We start from the raw sequence: 14,269 nt of genomic DNA, 5'->3' as shown, positions 1-14,269 counted from the left end.
ATCAGGTATCATCACTCGCTCTGTGTCTTTCAATTTCTCATCGATTGAGCTGTTCCTTTGGCACAGCAAGTGGCCGTCGTTTGGATCGGTGTTGGATGCACATCATATGCATGTCTCAGCCGTTAGCTACTAAATCGTGCTCATGCAGATGACTTGATGACATTTGAGGTCTCTCTCAACCGTTGCATGGCCCCGACGCCTTGTTTCGGCCCCTTTGACAGCAGACGTACCCAGACTGCTGCCCTGCATGTGCCTCGTTTAACCCAGCCCGGGCACTTGGCTCCGCAGTCTGGAGTATCTGTACCGATGTTGATGTAAATCTCCCAACGGTCGGCTCAGACACAAGCGAAGCTTGGCCCTCACATGCACACATTGAACGCAGAATGTAGTACTACAGCCTTGTACAGCCTTCTGCGCTCCGAATGGGTGTTCTCGTAGGTACGAAAGGCAAGATTGAAGGCAAACGCCAAACTCCGAGCCAGCCCGCTCCGATGTACACCTCATGTTCGAAAAAAGAACAAGAATGCTCAGCTCAGCCCGCTCCGACGTGCACCTCATGTTCGAAACAAGAAACAAGAACTGAATGCTTAACTCAGCGCGGTCCGAACATGTGCATGTACACAACTGTACGTGCACCTTGCTCACTCGCACGCGGCTGGCCTGCCACGGCTGGCTGTACCTCTACCTGGCCCTGGACCTGGCCTCGTGCTCTCGGCGTCTCTCTGTGTCGTAGGTAGGGGGCCTGGCACAACGCTGGCGGGTCTCTTTGAACCAGCTCGGATGCGCTCCAGCTTGTCCGCGGCGTGGCTCCATGTCACTTGGAACCTAATTAATAACAACGACAGCTGCAGTGGGTGGATGAGATGGAGGAGGGACCATGAAGGGTGTAACGCTGAACAGTGGGATCCCGTGGTGACGGTTGCCCTGGCCCCGAACGGAGAGCATAGCAGAGCAGTGCAGAGTAGAGCCGAGAATAGGTAGCTGATGCCATGTGAAAATAGCTTCTTCCAGAACCCATCCATGCGTCTCTCGTTGCCTCATGTCTGCTGAGGTGCCCTGTCAGCATTGTCCGCCCTGGAACTCTTCGACTCCATCGCCGACGCGGCGTTGCCCAACTCGTCCCAGCCCCGGAACTGCCCTATTAGCGGATCGTGGCTAGAGCGCATCCAGCTAGCCGGTGGCAGCTGTAGCGCCCAATCCATCCAGTCCGCTGAGCATCAGTGCATGTGGTGAGTGGCTTCACGCCGGGCGGGCCTGGGCTGCTTCCCAGCGCTACGGACGGCCGCCTCGGTTCCCACAGTGCAGCGTGGACTGGCCGGGGTCGCGTCCCCTCAGCATTGCATCCCCTCCAGCACCCGTCCTTCGGGACCAGCGCCGCTGTCCTTGGGAACGGGATCCAGGGTTTGCTGCTGCCTCTGCCAGGTGTCAGTCATCCTGCCATCCCTGGCCCTGCCCCAGCAGCGATGAATTGCATGGATGGCGCGCACAGTGTCATGTCTCGGCAAGTGAGCTGCTGATGGCGCCCCTACAGCACAGGGCAGGGCAGGACAGGACAGCAGCTGGCCGCTACCGCCGCTGGTGCTGGTGCTGGTGCTGGTGCTGGATGGATGGCCCGAGGCGCGGGTGCCCTCGTCGCCGCCCATGTAGATGCCTGTACCTGCCAGCCGCGCCCTCGTAGCCGGTACCGCGCCGCTGCTCCCGGCTGCTGCTGACGGCGCCCTGTCCGGGCGGGCACCAAAAGTACAGGATCCCAGCACATGGCCCTGCCACTACCTTGTCATGACCTGTCGACACTTACCAGGTGGCAGGATTTTAGCTCTCGCCCGTCCAAATCATTGCTAGTAAACCGGGTCGGGGCTTCGCGCTTTCCCTCTCCCACGGTAGCCCGCAACACTACGAGTACATCTATCTTAGCCGCCCCCCAATCCTCGGTGGCTTCAGTTCTTACTTCATATTCCTCCTTCTCCTCCTTCTTCTCCTCTTTACTGTACCGCCAGCTGACGCTGCCTTCACACATTCACTTCGACCTCTCGTCGGATACATATTCTGGTTGTCCAACACCTTGCACCGAGCCTTCGCTATTACTACACCGTCATCGCCTTGTGCCTTGGACAATATCCTAACCGGCGGTTGTTGGTTATTGCCTGTACGAGTAATAGCGGGGATACAGGGACAATCCACTCAGCGACCGTCGACAGCATTTGCGAGCCAGCAGCCTGGGATAATTGACATCACCTTCGCCTGCGGATGCTTGGTTATGAGGTGACCCCTCACCGAGACGGGACGACGACAACACCACCATGGAGCCTGAACGCACCTCGCCACACAGCGCCGCTGTCAGCAGCGACATGACAGCGCCCCAGCTGCCATCCGGGCCCGATGCCTTGCCTATTACCGCTTCGGATGCTCCCTCGATGCCCAGGCCCAGAGCCCGTGAGCGTCAACAAACACAGAACAGCCTTCTCATGGAGCTGCTCTCTCGCCGCATGAGTCGACAAACCCTCCTACAGCAGCAACAAAACCAGTCACGTACCTCTCAGCCGCCTCTCACTCCACAGTCACCACAGCCATCCATGTCCTCGTCCTCTCACTCGCTGGTTCACAGCGACTGGAGTGCTTCGAACAGTGTGACCATGGAAATCGATGTCGACGAATCATCCAACAACGATGTTTCGCTACCTTTACCATCATCATCACGTACTCAGAGCATCCGCCCTTCGCGGCGATACCTCCCGCTTCCCTACATTGCTCCAGTTGCCCCTGCGACCAACATTGATCCGGACGTCGCCTCCAGAGTATTGGCTAGAATGCAGGCCAACACGCAACCTGCACTGGACTCGGTCCCAGTGCCTACGAATTCACCCTTGGCCCCAGCTATTGAAATCGACCCGACTGAGCTGGTAGACGCCGATGTCGAGGCTGATGAGGGCTATGGCGAAGGGCCCGAAGAAGAGTTTTCATGGCTCGGCGAGAAGCCTTCCAGTGGCCTTACCGGAGCCCTGAGGAATCAAGGCCTCCTGAGCTTCACCACGTCCGCTGAGGCTGCCTTGCGCTGCCCTAAGCTTGTGCGGAATGTTCCTCGCATGCGGAAGAGGACGCAGAAGAAGAAGGAGCACAGACTCCGGGCGTCGAGAGGTACGAACGGCGAGCCGAGCCAAGCGCAGGCACCCACAGCCGGTGCATGCTAAATCACGAAACAAACACATTGACTTCTCACACGCGGTTGTTGGCGCACCAACAACGACTTGAACACGATACTTATGTGGCGTTTTGGGGTATTATATCAGATTGCATTTTGTTCACGGATTCATTTTTCTTTTGGCGCGGCCGGCTCTTCACTTCTCGGATTGTTGTTAATTCACCACACGTTTCAAGTGGGCTACGGGAAAAAGAGAGATGTCAATGGCTTGTCATATTCCAACATATACACTGGCGTCTTGTTTCCACTCTTTTCTACAATTTGTCTTTACTTATCTTCCATTATCTGGTTCTGCTCAAGAGGACGCAACGCCCCGGCTCCCTCTCCGCAAGACGAGTACGGCCAGGTCGAGTGGGATTTCATGGCTCATTCGCTTTTGGGGTAGCCGAGCAAGAGTTGGGACTGACTCGTCCTGTGCAGGCGGGGGTGAGGATGGCGCAACATTGGGAGGATCCATCTGGGTGCATCTTGGTAAAAGGACTGGGTACGGCGTTATTCCGGATATGCAGGTTGGGATGCTTTTGGGACTGGGAGCAATCTGAGTTGAACGGGACGTGGTTTGACTCGCCGACGCGTGGACTTGGATGACCTCCCCCACGCGGGACACAGACGAGGTGCGACGTATCAAATGCTCGGACGTTTGATTGTTCTAGAGCACGCGTACAGACAAGAGTAGGAGTGAGGCAATACTACACCACTACTACTTATCTACCTATTCGTACACACCTGAGGAACACCTTTCACATGCTCGCATGCTGACCTGATGCTACTACATATTAATATTGATGACTTGCTCTTGCACCGGGGCGTTGGATGCAACACACTCTCCCTGTACTCCGTACCTGTCTCTACTCTGTCACACACTCTCACTCGCCCGCTCGCGATTCCCCCGCCCTGCCTCCGTCGTCCTACATAGTAGTACATGTACCTACATGTGCATCGTTAGTCCGTACATGTGCATACAATGCTACTGCGTACACATCACGGTTTTCGTGCTACAGTGCCTATTAATCAGTCCACGTGGTGCCAGCGTCTCCTGCTCATTGTGTGTCCACTCGGATGCATCCAAAGTCCAAGTGGCCGGCGGCCCCGACGGAGTTCAATTTCGATCTTGGATACCAGCATCGGATATTATTAGTAGTTACCGCCTTTGCTTGTCGAATTGCGATAGGTTGTACATACGTCAAACGTGGATCGTGATTGTATCCGCCATACCGCCGGCCTGGGCGCGGCTCGGGTACCTGCTCCATCGTACTAGCACTGGTGCGGACGCTTGTACAAGGTACCGCCGCCGATTGGGGCGCGGGCGGGCAACATTGGAGCCGATCCAGGTCCGGGATACTTTGCAGTGCTACCAGCTGGAAGGTAACCGCGATTAGCAGCGCTCTAGCAGTTTAACCTTAACAGAACCGCTCAGCAGGACTTGGAAGGCGGCATCGTGATGTGCGCAAGACGTAAGTAACAAGCAGCCAAGGCGGTGAGCCTCTTTTCCGCGCATATGCCCCAGCTGCAGCTCCAGAATTCATTTCTTTTTTTTTCCCGACTACCGTCTGCACCGACCGGGACCTTCATCTCTCACTGCATGCGCTCTTCAGCCTGGTTCACTACTTCTATTCCTGTCGTGACGGTGTTTGTTTGCTTCCTGCTGCGGTCACTTTCTGTCCAATGAGCGCGCATCTGCATTATGCAGGTCCCGGGCGGCCGCAAAGCGCCGGGGTCCTTTGTTGTCACTTCCTCCCTTCCCTTCCGATAGACGGACTATCGGAGCTGGAAGTTCTTACGAGGTAGCAGCAACGGCAGCAGACGCATCGTCGGTCGATCTGGAATCGAGAGCAGCTTCATGGGTCGTGTAACTCAAGCACAGGCACCAGATGGGTGCTACACTCGCCCAAGGGAAATTGCTCTTTCTTCCCTCCGAGGCGCGCTGAACATGCTTGGGAGAGGCCCGGCTGTTGAGACTCTCATGTCCCCGTCTCATCGTTTCCATCTCATCTGCTTCGTGGGCTTCCCCTACTTACGAGGGTCAAGTGATCCCTGTGAGGCGGGACGCCAGCTCGAGAATGGTGTCAGATGGGGGTCAGTGAGGCTCTGGGTTTCGATAGGTGGGTTCTGGATGACTACGGCCTTGCGAGATCGATCGGTACAGCTCGGAAAGGAGGATCGAATTGTGTCTTTTTGTCTTGAGAGACACGACCACCCCTCCCCTGCTCTCCTAGGGAACCGCCGCCCTTTGTGCACAAACTCGAGGCAGTTGCCTGGACCCGCCCAACCTCCTGGTGCCGACTGGCTTCCTCCCTTCACGGCGGCTGTTGACTTGGCAATGACATTCGTCGCTGAAACATTGCTCCCACTCGCGTGGTTATGCATGGTCTTGGTGGTTCAACTTTCCGGAGCAAGGCACAGGTACGGTTGCACTAGATGGTAGGGATAAGGGATCGACGCTCACGATGACCATCGAATACTAGTAGCAAATAGGCCGGCTGCAAGTGCACCCACGCTGGAAGGCCGAGTTGGCACCTACTCGAGACGCAGGGCAGAAGAATGGACGAGGGAGTCGGATGCCCTCGCCGTGCATGGCCGCAGCCGCAGCCGCTGTCAAGGCCGGCGATATGCAGGGTCATCTCATCGGAGCCGCGTACCGCATCGTTTCATCCTGATCGTCGTTTCCTAAAGCTCTCATTTCTGGGAGCAGCATGTTCGAGGCCCGATCCACTGGCCGATCCGAGCGAACGCCTGTTGCTACCACCGAGTGGTCATGTTACCCTTTGCACAGGAACACCCCACACACATGCAAATGCAGGTTGCCGGCGCCAGATCGTAGCGTCATGGCTCTTTGTCTAATTACCTTCTTGATCCATAACCTTCCCCTTCTCTGGCATCTCTTTGGCTGGAGGGCCATCAGCTGCGATGAACTAGCGGGAGAGCCCATGGCAAGGCTGCTGTGTTGCTGCTTGTGGCGACAGAGCTGGCGCAAGGCAATGGAATGCGTCGCCACGGCCCCGTACATTCCTCTTCCGTATGGGGAAAACTCGGCGAGGAACGAAGAGCTGCGGTTGCTGTGGTATCTTTTCCGGAGACATCACTCGGTTTGCGATATGGCATTTACGATGGACGAGCTGGTTAGTTAATGAATCTCCTTGCGCTCCGTGCTCGAGGAAGGCCTGTTCGACAGACCTCCGTCTCTTCTCTCTCTTTCTCTGTTTCTCTCTTTTCTTTCTCTTCCTCTCGTCTCTTTCCATGTCATAGCTCTCGGTCCCTACTCTCTCACTATTTGGCATTAAGATCTCTCGGAAATCTATCCTTTTAATCTCGAGACACACAACTCCACTCCTTTTCCATTCTCGCTCTTTCTCTCGCAGTTTATCTTTTCCTCTTTTACTTAACTGTATAGTCGAATCCGGTCAACACCAGCGGCCCCGTACAGCATTTGGTGCCAGTCACTTATGATAAGCCGCCTCGTCTGTAATGAGAAGCTGTATGCTAGCCGCATCCGTCAACGACCACTCAGTCCGCCACTCCCGAATTCAACCCTCTCCCCACCACGGGCATCTTTCAATGGCTTTCTGGACCGCCCAATTCCGGGTCGACCCTACCGCCGATAGAGAGTCTAGCATGTATGCGCAGGGACCTGACGGCCTGCCATCAGATGCATCGAGCGACTTGTTCGGACAGTTTATGAACTTTGACGGAGATGGCGCCACCAGGACCCCCCTCGATGACAGCCGCGGGGGCGACTCGACGACAATGGGAGGAGTTCCGGATTCGTTCTTTGCGAGCCAGACGGCCCCAGGTACTGCCTCGTCGGCCGTCTCGTCGATAGACGAATTCGACTTCTTTCCCACCAGCTCCCACATCGGGCAGACCACATCCGCGGCGAGCCACGGCCTGGACGCCCAGGAGCTTGCTTTCGGAGTAGCTGCCGATCCGGCTACCAGCGGAGCCCATCAGCTCAACCAGCTCAGTCTCAGTCTCAGTCGCAAGTCCATGTCGGAGACCGAGCTCCAGCGTCTTGAAGACATCTCCCTGCACTCCCCGCGGAAGAAGAAATCGTCTGTCTCGCACCCACCGTCTCCCACGCCGCCCAATACCTCTTCCAGGAAGCCCAAGAAGCTGGTCGAGGCACTGTCCTCCACCCTCCGCAAGGCAACGACGCTCGGGAGACGGAGCAAAAAGCAGCAGCCGCAGCAGCAGCAGCAGCAGCCTCATCCTTATCCTCCAACGGACCGGGCAGCATCTCCCACACTCGACCATCCTCCCATGGCCATCAAGTCTCGAGCCGCACGGATGCCGAGCACAGGCCAGACCACCGTAGGCAGCGTCTCCTACACGACGCCCTCGCCCACATCCTACGACAACAGCACGCCGACGTTCCACCCAGTTTTCTGCGAGGACCCTTTTGCTGAGTCGCCGAGAATCTATCACTCTCCAAGCATGCAGTTCTACCATGGCGCAATGGATCCAGCGCCGATGCATTCCTCCGCCCGCCGCATCAAGAGCGAGCAGCATCTGTACCAGGCAGCGTCAAGCATGATGCCCTCCCCGGTCGCCGTCGATCCCACCTCTCAAGCTCCTCAGCCGGGGGCCTGGCCGCAGCAAATAATGATGGCGGAGCAATGGGGCGGCGGCGCGAGTGCCGACTTTGCGGCAAACCAGGATCCAACATGGTGGGATCTCGACCTCAATGCCAGCATGAACCAAGCAATGCACTCGCAGCACGGCGAGCTGCCCTACGAATACGCGCCCCTGCCAGACGCCAACGCAGCCGGCCTCATGATTCACATGCCTCAGCCCCGGCCAGTCGTCACTGACATTGGCCTCAACGCGCAGACGTATCTGCCGCCTCCACCGCCGCCCATTCCGCCTGCAGACCGTTGCAGCCGGCCACCGCGGGCTCCATCCTCGGGAGCACGGCATCGCAACTTGTCGTCGTCGCCCATGCGAAAGACCCGTGGCCCTTCGGCGTCGCCCACGCCGATGCCAAATCAGCTGCAGATGCGCAACCAGTCGCGGCACAGCTCCACGGGGTCCGTCTCGTCCGTCCGTAGCGCCTCCGGGCGAGGCCCTGGAGCAGCGGGATCCGCGCCCAACACACCGGGCGGCGTACGCAAGCGCAGGTCGCGCGATGCCGGCGCGGGAGGAGGGGGAGGAGGAGGCGGCATCGGCTTCGGGGGCGACGGCATAGGGTTCGTCAACTTCACGCCCAACGACGGCAGCATTCTGATGACGGGTGTGGCCCCGAGCGGGAGCTCCAAGACGAAGGCGCGAAGGGAGAAGGAGGCGCAGGAGAAGAGGCGGCGGTTGAGCGAGGCGGCGATGAAGGCAGTTGCCGCGGCAGGGGGGGACGTGGACAAGTTGATACAAGAAGGGTTTGTGTTTTGATTTGCATGATACCATTCAATTCTTTTTGGTTACCGTCTCTACCACTGCAGCTTTCGCGATACTCTGTCTCTTCATTGCTCTTCTGGATTTGTCCTATAGGGTTAATTTAATGCTTTGTTGTTTCGTTCTATCTGTACGCCCTTCTCCCTTCGTTTGCGTTGGCGCCCAGCACGTCGGCCAGCGATTTCCAGAGCGTTATTTGTCTCTCATCCCCGTCTGCCACGTCCTCTAGAAGAGAAAGGAGCCGGACATGTGGTGAGCAAGTGCGGTTGGCAGGAGTATCATGGCATTTCCATGGACGACACACAAAAGACACGATACTGAGCGTCTATTCCCTCTTTTATTTAGCCTTCTCTTCTTCTTTTCTGTTTGTTTTCTCCTCGGTCTTCTTTCTCACATTCATGGTTCATGCAGTGCCTGCTTCTACTTATTTTCTACTTCACTAGACGGATATTTTCTACAATAGGGCTTTTTTAATTCAACGTTGTTAAAAGTACAGACATTACCGCTCCCCTCTGTCTTTTGTTCCTCTTGATTCACGCGATTTTATAAATCAACTGCCAAACTTTCTCTCTTTTACAGCCGTGTTTTGATATTCTTTGTCGCTATTGTCGTTGACGGTTTGTCGGTTCTTGTTGCGTAAGGACTGGTCCAGTATCCCTGTCCTTGTCCTTTGTGGTGATTGTGGTTGAAAAAGGCCGGAAAAAGAAGGGATCCCCTTTTCTTTGTTGAAGCTTTCCTCCCCCGCTTCTTCACAGCGGGGGGGGAGGGTGCTTGGAACTCTTGGATGTTTTCGGATGTTCGCCACAGTTCGGCGGTGATCAAGTGACCTGGTAAATCAGCTGTTGGGACTTCGTCACAAGTGTAGCTTGGCGAGAAGAGAAAGAGTTGGGATATCAATGGAGTAGCGATAGAGGAATGGTTCAAGGGCACAAATATGGCGTCAGATAGATAACAAGTCTAAAGGATATTCGCACACTCACTCATAGGAGTCGTTTCTTAGTAGCCACGTATATTGCAGTATTCTGCTTTACAACACGGGGAATTGCCTCCCTCAGATGTACTAGACCTGTAGCCTTAACTGTATGATCCCACATGCATAATCCATGATGCCCTCCGCCTGTCCAGCCCCTTATAAATGATAGTCGTATATACAAAGGAGTAGGACGTGGAGCGGAGCAAACCAGAGTAAAAAGGGAAGAAGTCCAGGCCTTTGGTTGGCCGTCAATGTACCGTAACGCCAAATACATCCTTACAAACGCCGTCATGCCTCCTAGCTCTTCATGATATCGGCTCCCGTCCGCCATTACATGGCGGGTCTTGCGAAATCATGGACACTACAATTGCCGTTCTGCAGCGTAGAACCCTTTCTAGTGGTCATAACCTGCGCCGCGCTGCCATGGACTGCAGAGGAAGACATGAGTTAGCTAAAGATAACGAAAACTTTTGCAAAGGGTGCGAATGCTTACCTGGCATTGTGCTGTGACCGAGTTGACCGAGTGCCGCTTGCTGGAGTGGCCGTGTCCGTCCGCTGCGGCCCCAAGGAGGTCCCAGAAGCCAGAGGGCTTCCGAGTTCCTCTCTCAGAGGACTGTGGTTGGCTGGGCCTCGCTGAGCGGGATACAGCGGGATGGCAGCGTGGGGCTGCCCCTGGCCGTTGGCATAGAGTGAGTTTTGCGAGTTTGTGCCAGAGACGCTGTAGGCGCCAGAGGCCTCGTTGTGCTTGCGGACATCGCCAGACGACATGGACTCGTTGTCATCCACGTCAAAGCCGCCCTTGTAGCCAAGCTTGTCGCCTCGAGCCGTGGCAGCCAGAGCGTCGAGCTCGGTGGTCGCGTTCAGCTGCGACTGCGACTTCATGAAGGAGGCGCGGTCGTCCGACATGAATTGGTATCGCGCATCCGGGTTCTTGCGCATCAGAGACAAAATGGTGGACACAATGACCATGATGAGCAAGATGAGGGAAAAGGCCGCGTTAAGGATGAAGAGGACGACGCCGACGACGCCGACAACCAGCAGCGGGGCATCAAACACATTAGTGAAGATGAAGAGGAAGATTGCGTTAAGAAAGTTGACGACGCCGATGGCAATGTTGAAAGAGTTGGTGCTCTTATCCATCCAGGGACGGAGGACCGAGGCTGCGATGAGGAAACCAGCTTCGATAATGATGAGAGCGATGGCCTGGGTGACACCGCTGCGCTGGGCCAGCGCAATGAACATGGACTTGATAAGGGTATAGAAGAGAAGCGGGATGATGAAGTAGTAGGCCGACGCGCGAAACTGGACGTAGAGGAAACCCCACTTGTTGAGAGCCTGCGGGTCGGAGAACAGGATGTAGGCGGGATTGCGGTGCATGGCGATGGAGCGGCGGGCGATGCGGATGACCTTGCTGGCGCCCCAGGCCAGGGTGAAGAGCGGGCCGAAGAAGAAGAAGACGGCGAGGACAACCTCGGCGGCCGAGTCGCGCTGGGTGAATTCCCACAGACAGAGGATAGCCATCTGCGGGAAACCAATCAGGCAGACGCGGAAGAGGATGCCCTTGAGGACGGTGATCCAGCCGTTTCGGAAGTCGAGGAACTTGTCGCGCTTCATGAGGCCGCGCTTGGCGAGAAGCTCGAGGAAGCCCTTGAAGGCGGCAACGGCGCCGGCGACGATGAGGGCAAAGATCCAGAAGAAGACGAGGCCAGTCATGAACAGGTTGGTGGTCTCAATGCCGGCCTTGAAGGCGACGCGCTGGATGCCAAACACGATGTAGCTTCCGGAACCGGTCATGACGTTGCCGCGCTTGAGAAGGTTGACAGCGGGCTTGGGCATCATGGCCACGCTGCGCTTGAAGAGGCTGAGGCCGGCCTGTGCGACCTGGAGGCCGCGCTTTTCGATCTGGACGGAGACGGTGGTGAGAGAGTCGAAGATGGTGGAAGGCGTCCCGCCGGTAGCGCGCTGGTACCAGGTGAAGATGGTCTGCATGAAGCCGACGCGGATGATGCCCATGGACCATTGGAAGTCCTGGGTCCAAGCCTGCACGATGGGCGGGAGACGAATTCCGGTGAGGCCGATGATGGCCTGGGCCTGGAAGTAGCCGAAAAGCGAGAGAGAATTGGCGGCGACGTGGGCGGCGGTGGTGGAATGTCCCAGCCCGTTGATGATGGCGGACGAGACGAGGGCCAGGCCGGCGATGACGGCGGTGGCCCACTTGACGCCGACGAGATTGACGGTCTTTCCGTTGGAAACGTCGGCCTCGACACAGGCAACACTGTCGCTGGTACCGGTCAAGTTAACCCGGACCTTGACGGTGGCATCCAAGTCGGGAATCTGGTAGGCGATGCCGGGAATCTGAGATGCAGCCGAGGGGCTGACGGGCAGATTGAAGCCGAAGGCGATGTTGCCGGATACCATGGGGCAAAGGCCTTGGAGTCCAATGTCGCAGGGGTCGACGGTCTGCCTGAGAAAGGTGTAGCCGTACGCGGATGCCTCGATGTCGAACTGGACCTTGCCCTGGACGGACGACGTGGCCACCATGTTGATGCTGGCCGAGTTGTTGTTGGGCGTGTAGACGACATTGAAGAGACTGGCCTGCAAGCTGGAGTCTTGCTGGCAGAGGTTGAGCGAGTTGGACAGCAGCATCCTCTCCGCGGCGGCCGGCGACAGCAGCGAAGCCGTCATGGCCAGCAGGGCCAGCGGCGTCCTGAGGAACGACCGCATAATGATGACGATTGGTTGAATGCTGTTATTCTCTTGGTGTTGAATATGGTATTCAGGCGACGGGCTTCCCGCGAGTCGCTGTCGAGCGAAAGAGCTGTGGGGTCGTAGATTACAGCACCGCGATGGCGTCAATGACGGAGAGGAGGCTGAGCTGAGCGGAATACGAGGTCAGACGAGCCAAAAGCCAAAGCCGGTGCGCGCGGGCGTGCCTGCTTTTGTCGCTCTCGTCGGCACAGGACAGCTTGAGCGCCCTCGAGGCTGCGTTTATATTTCTTTTCGTATCGATCCGATTATTTGTCTCTGTCCGGTCGTGTGAAAATGACGTGTTGCTGGGGGATGCAAGGGTTGATGACGAAATGGGCAGATCTGCGGAGCGAGCGAGATTTTGCGAGTCGGTAGAACGAAGACTAAAACGAACAGTTGTGAAAAATGATGAAGAGAAGGCGAAGAGTCGCTGATTGGCACCGACAACGTGCCAGAGGATGAGGGCGGATGCGTCGGCGCCGGACGGGAGACTGAAGCGAATGGAGGGGGATGGATGAGTCTGGTGAGGATGGCGAGACGTTGCACAGAGAGAGTTGAGTTGGAGGAGAGAGCAGAGAGGGAACAGGGGGGAGGGCCTGAATCTGTGGTGGAGCTGATCAGTGCAGGCGATGGAACTCACTGTGCATCAGCAGCGCATCAGTGCGGCAGCGCGGCTACAGCTGAGCGCCAATCAGTGGACACGGGAGGCTTCAGGCGGGTGTCTACAGGCATTGACTAGGTGCCCGTACCAAGGAATCAAGAGCGCTAGAGGGTCCAGCCACCGCGAGCAGCTGGCCGAAGGGAGACGCTTGCACTGGAAGTTGGTGGTTGGCATTCCCGGCCTGTTTCTGTGTGAGTATATCTACAGTGCTGTACGGAGCATCGACGGGGCCGCGGATCGCTGGAGCATCCATCCGCGTCGTATCCCGTCCCTCGTAGCAACAGGCTAAGAATAGGGAACATTTCGCATTTAGCCAGATGGATGGATGCCAGATTCGAGTCCCGGTCCCCGTAATACAGGTATCTGGCCGTTCAAACCACATGGAGCGTCGTGGCGTTACTCGTGCCGGCCATGCGGGGTACATGCCCATGGCCCTGCGTCTCCACGCGATCCGAGGTACCCGGTCGGTGCGCCCCAGGTCTCTTTTGGACTCCACCGGGGCAGAATGTCAGTTGTGTGGGTTTGATCCCCGATGTTTTTTTTGTCCTTTTTTCTTGGTTTTGCGCAGTTTTTGTTGGATCCGGATAGTCGGGTGCCGGATTTGATGACGGTTGCCGGAACTGGTCTTGTGTTTTCTCTTTGCATCTGAATACCTGTAGTTATTATTGCGAGTCTCGTCCACCTTGAGTAACGGCTGCTGTCAAATACAAGCACCTCTGTAGGCATGCAACTGAGATACTAATCCCATCAACCACTCACTCTCTCCCTTTTCCAGCATTCTGACACGCAAGACATTGGGGCTGGGAATTCCAGTCATACAGACACACTCACACAATACATACTCAGAGAAGGCCCGGAATGTCAAGCACCCAATCAGATATCTCAGACTTTGGAAGCTAGAGGTGCAAAGTCGAGGCATGGCGGTTGCGAATTGCTCATGCGGCGCAGCTGAGACGGAGATGGCCAGGGCAGCTTGGCAGCCCCAACCCTGTTTCGTGATAGGAGCGTCATGCTGAGAGGGAACTTTCTGCTTCAATGTTCCCGTGGCTGAAGTTGTCTACCTGGTATATGCAATTTTCAGTAATTCTACTAGTTTCTATCCTCCGAAACGGTCAAAGTGAACGTCAGTATCTCATGAGTGGAAGAAGGAGTGAAATAATACGAGAGAAGAGGGAAAAACAGGCTTCGTCTTTCCAGCGCCCAGCATTGACAGGCTGACGACAATTCCTGTCCCGTGCACCTGAAACAAGACGGTGCCTCTTGATTTCATGTGAAACAGCTGGAAGAACTGTCAGTGTGCTTTTTT

At 56.4% G+C, this 14,269-nt stretch overlaps 4 protein-coding genes across 4 annotated transcripts; 2 read left to right on the top strand and 2 right to left on the bottom strand.

Moving 5' to 3' along the window:
- Window positions 1-1,331: 1,331 nt before the first annotated feature.
- BBK36DRAFT_1188325 (hypothetical protein) lies at window positions 1,332-2,017 on the bottom strand (the record flags this gene model as incomplete). The annotated part of the gene is made up of 2 exons (XM_024896570.1): window positions 1,332-1,763; window positions 1,799-2,017. 2 exons carry the CDS (start codon window positions 2,015-2,017, stop codon window positions 1,332-1,334), a joined length of 651 nt encoding a protein of 216 aa, XP_024753065.1.
- Window positions 2,018-2,300: 283 nt separating this feature from the next.
- On the top strand, window positions 2,301-3,188 carry BBK36DRAFT_1110717 (hypothetical protein; the record flags this gene model as incomplete). Its single annotated transcript, XM_024889617.1, has 1 exon — window positions 2,301-3,188. One exon carries the CDS (start codon window positions 2,301-2,303, stop codon window positions 3,186-3,188), a length of 888 nt encoding a protein of 295 aa, XP_024753064.1.
- Window positions 3,189-6,811: 3,623 nt separating this feature from the next.
- BBK36DRAFT_1111608 (hypothetical protein) lies at window positions 6,812-8,578 on the top strand (the record flags this gene model as incomplete). The annotated part of the gene is made up of 1 exon (XM_024889718.1): window positions 6,812-8,578. The coding sequence occupies one exon, from the start codon at window positions 6,812-6,814 to the stop codon at window positions 8,576-8,578; it is 1,767 nt and encodes a 588-aa protein (XP_024753063.1).
- Window positions 8,579-9,601: 1,023 nt separating this feature from the next.
- BBK36DRAFT_1134313 (TRP-domain-containing protein) lies at window positions 9,602-12,664 on the bottom strand. Its single transcript, XM_024892264.1, has 5 exons — window positions 12,580-12,664; window positions 10,048-12,535; window positions 9,916-9,982; window positions 9,784-9,876; window positions 9,602-9,744 (listed from the first exon to the last, which is right to left on the bottom strand). Exons 2-3 carry the CDS (start codon window positions 12,276-12,278, stop codon window positions 9,949-9,951), a joined length of 2,265 nt encoding a protein of 754 aa, XP_024753062.1. The 5' UTR covers window positions 12,279-12,535; window positions 12,580-12,664; the 3' UTR covers window positions 9,602-9,744; window positions 9,784-9,876; window positions 9,916-9,948.
- Between the last annotated feature and the right edge of the window lie 1,605 nt (window positions 12,665-14,269).

This window comes from Trichoderma citrinoviride (assembly GCF_003025115.1).
Source record: "Trichoderma citrinoviride strain TUCIM 6016 unplaced genomic scaffold BBK36scaffold_2, whole genome shotgun sequence".
Classification (NCBI taxonomy): Eukaryota; Fungi; Ascomycota; class Sordariomycetes; order Hypocreales; family Hypocreaceae; genus Trichoderma; species Trichoderma citrinoviride.
This window is presented reverse-complemented; position numbering and strand designations above follow the sequence as displayed.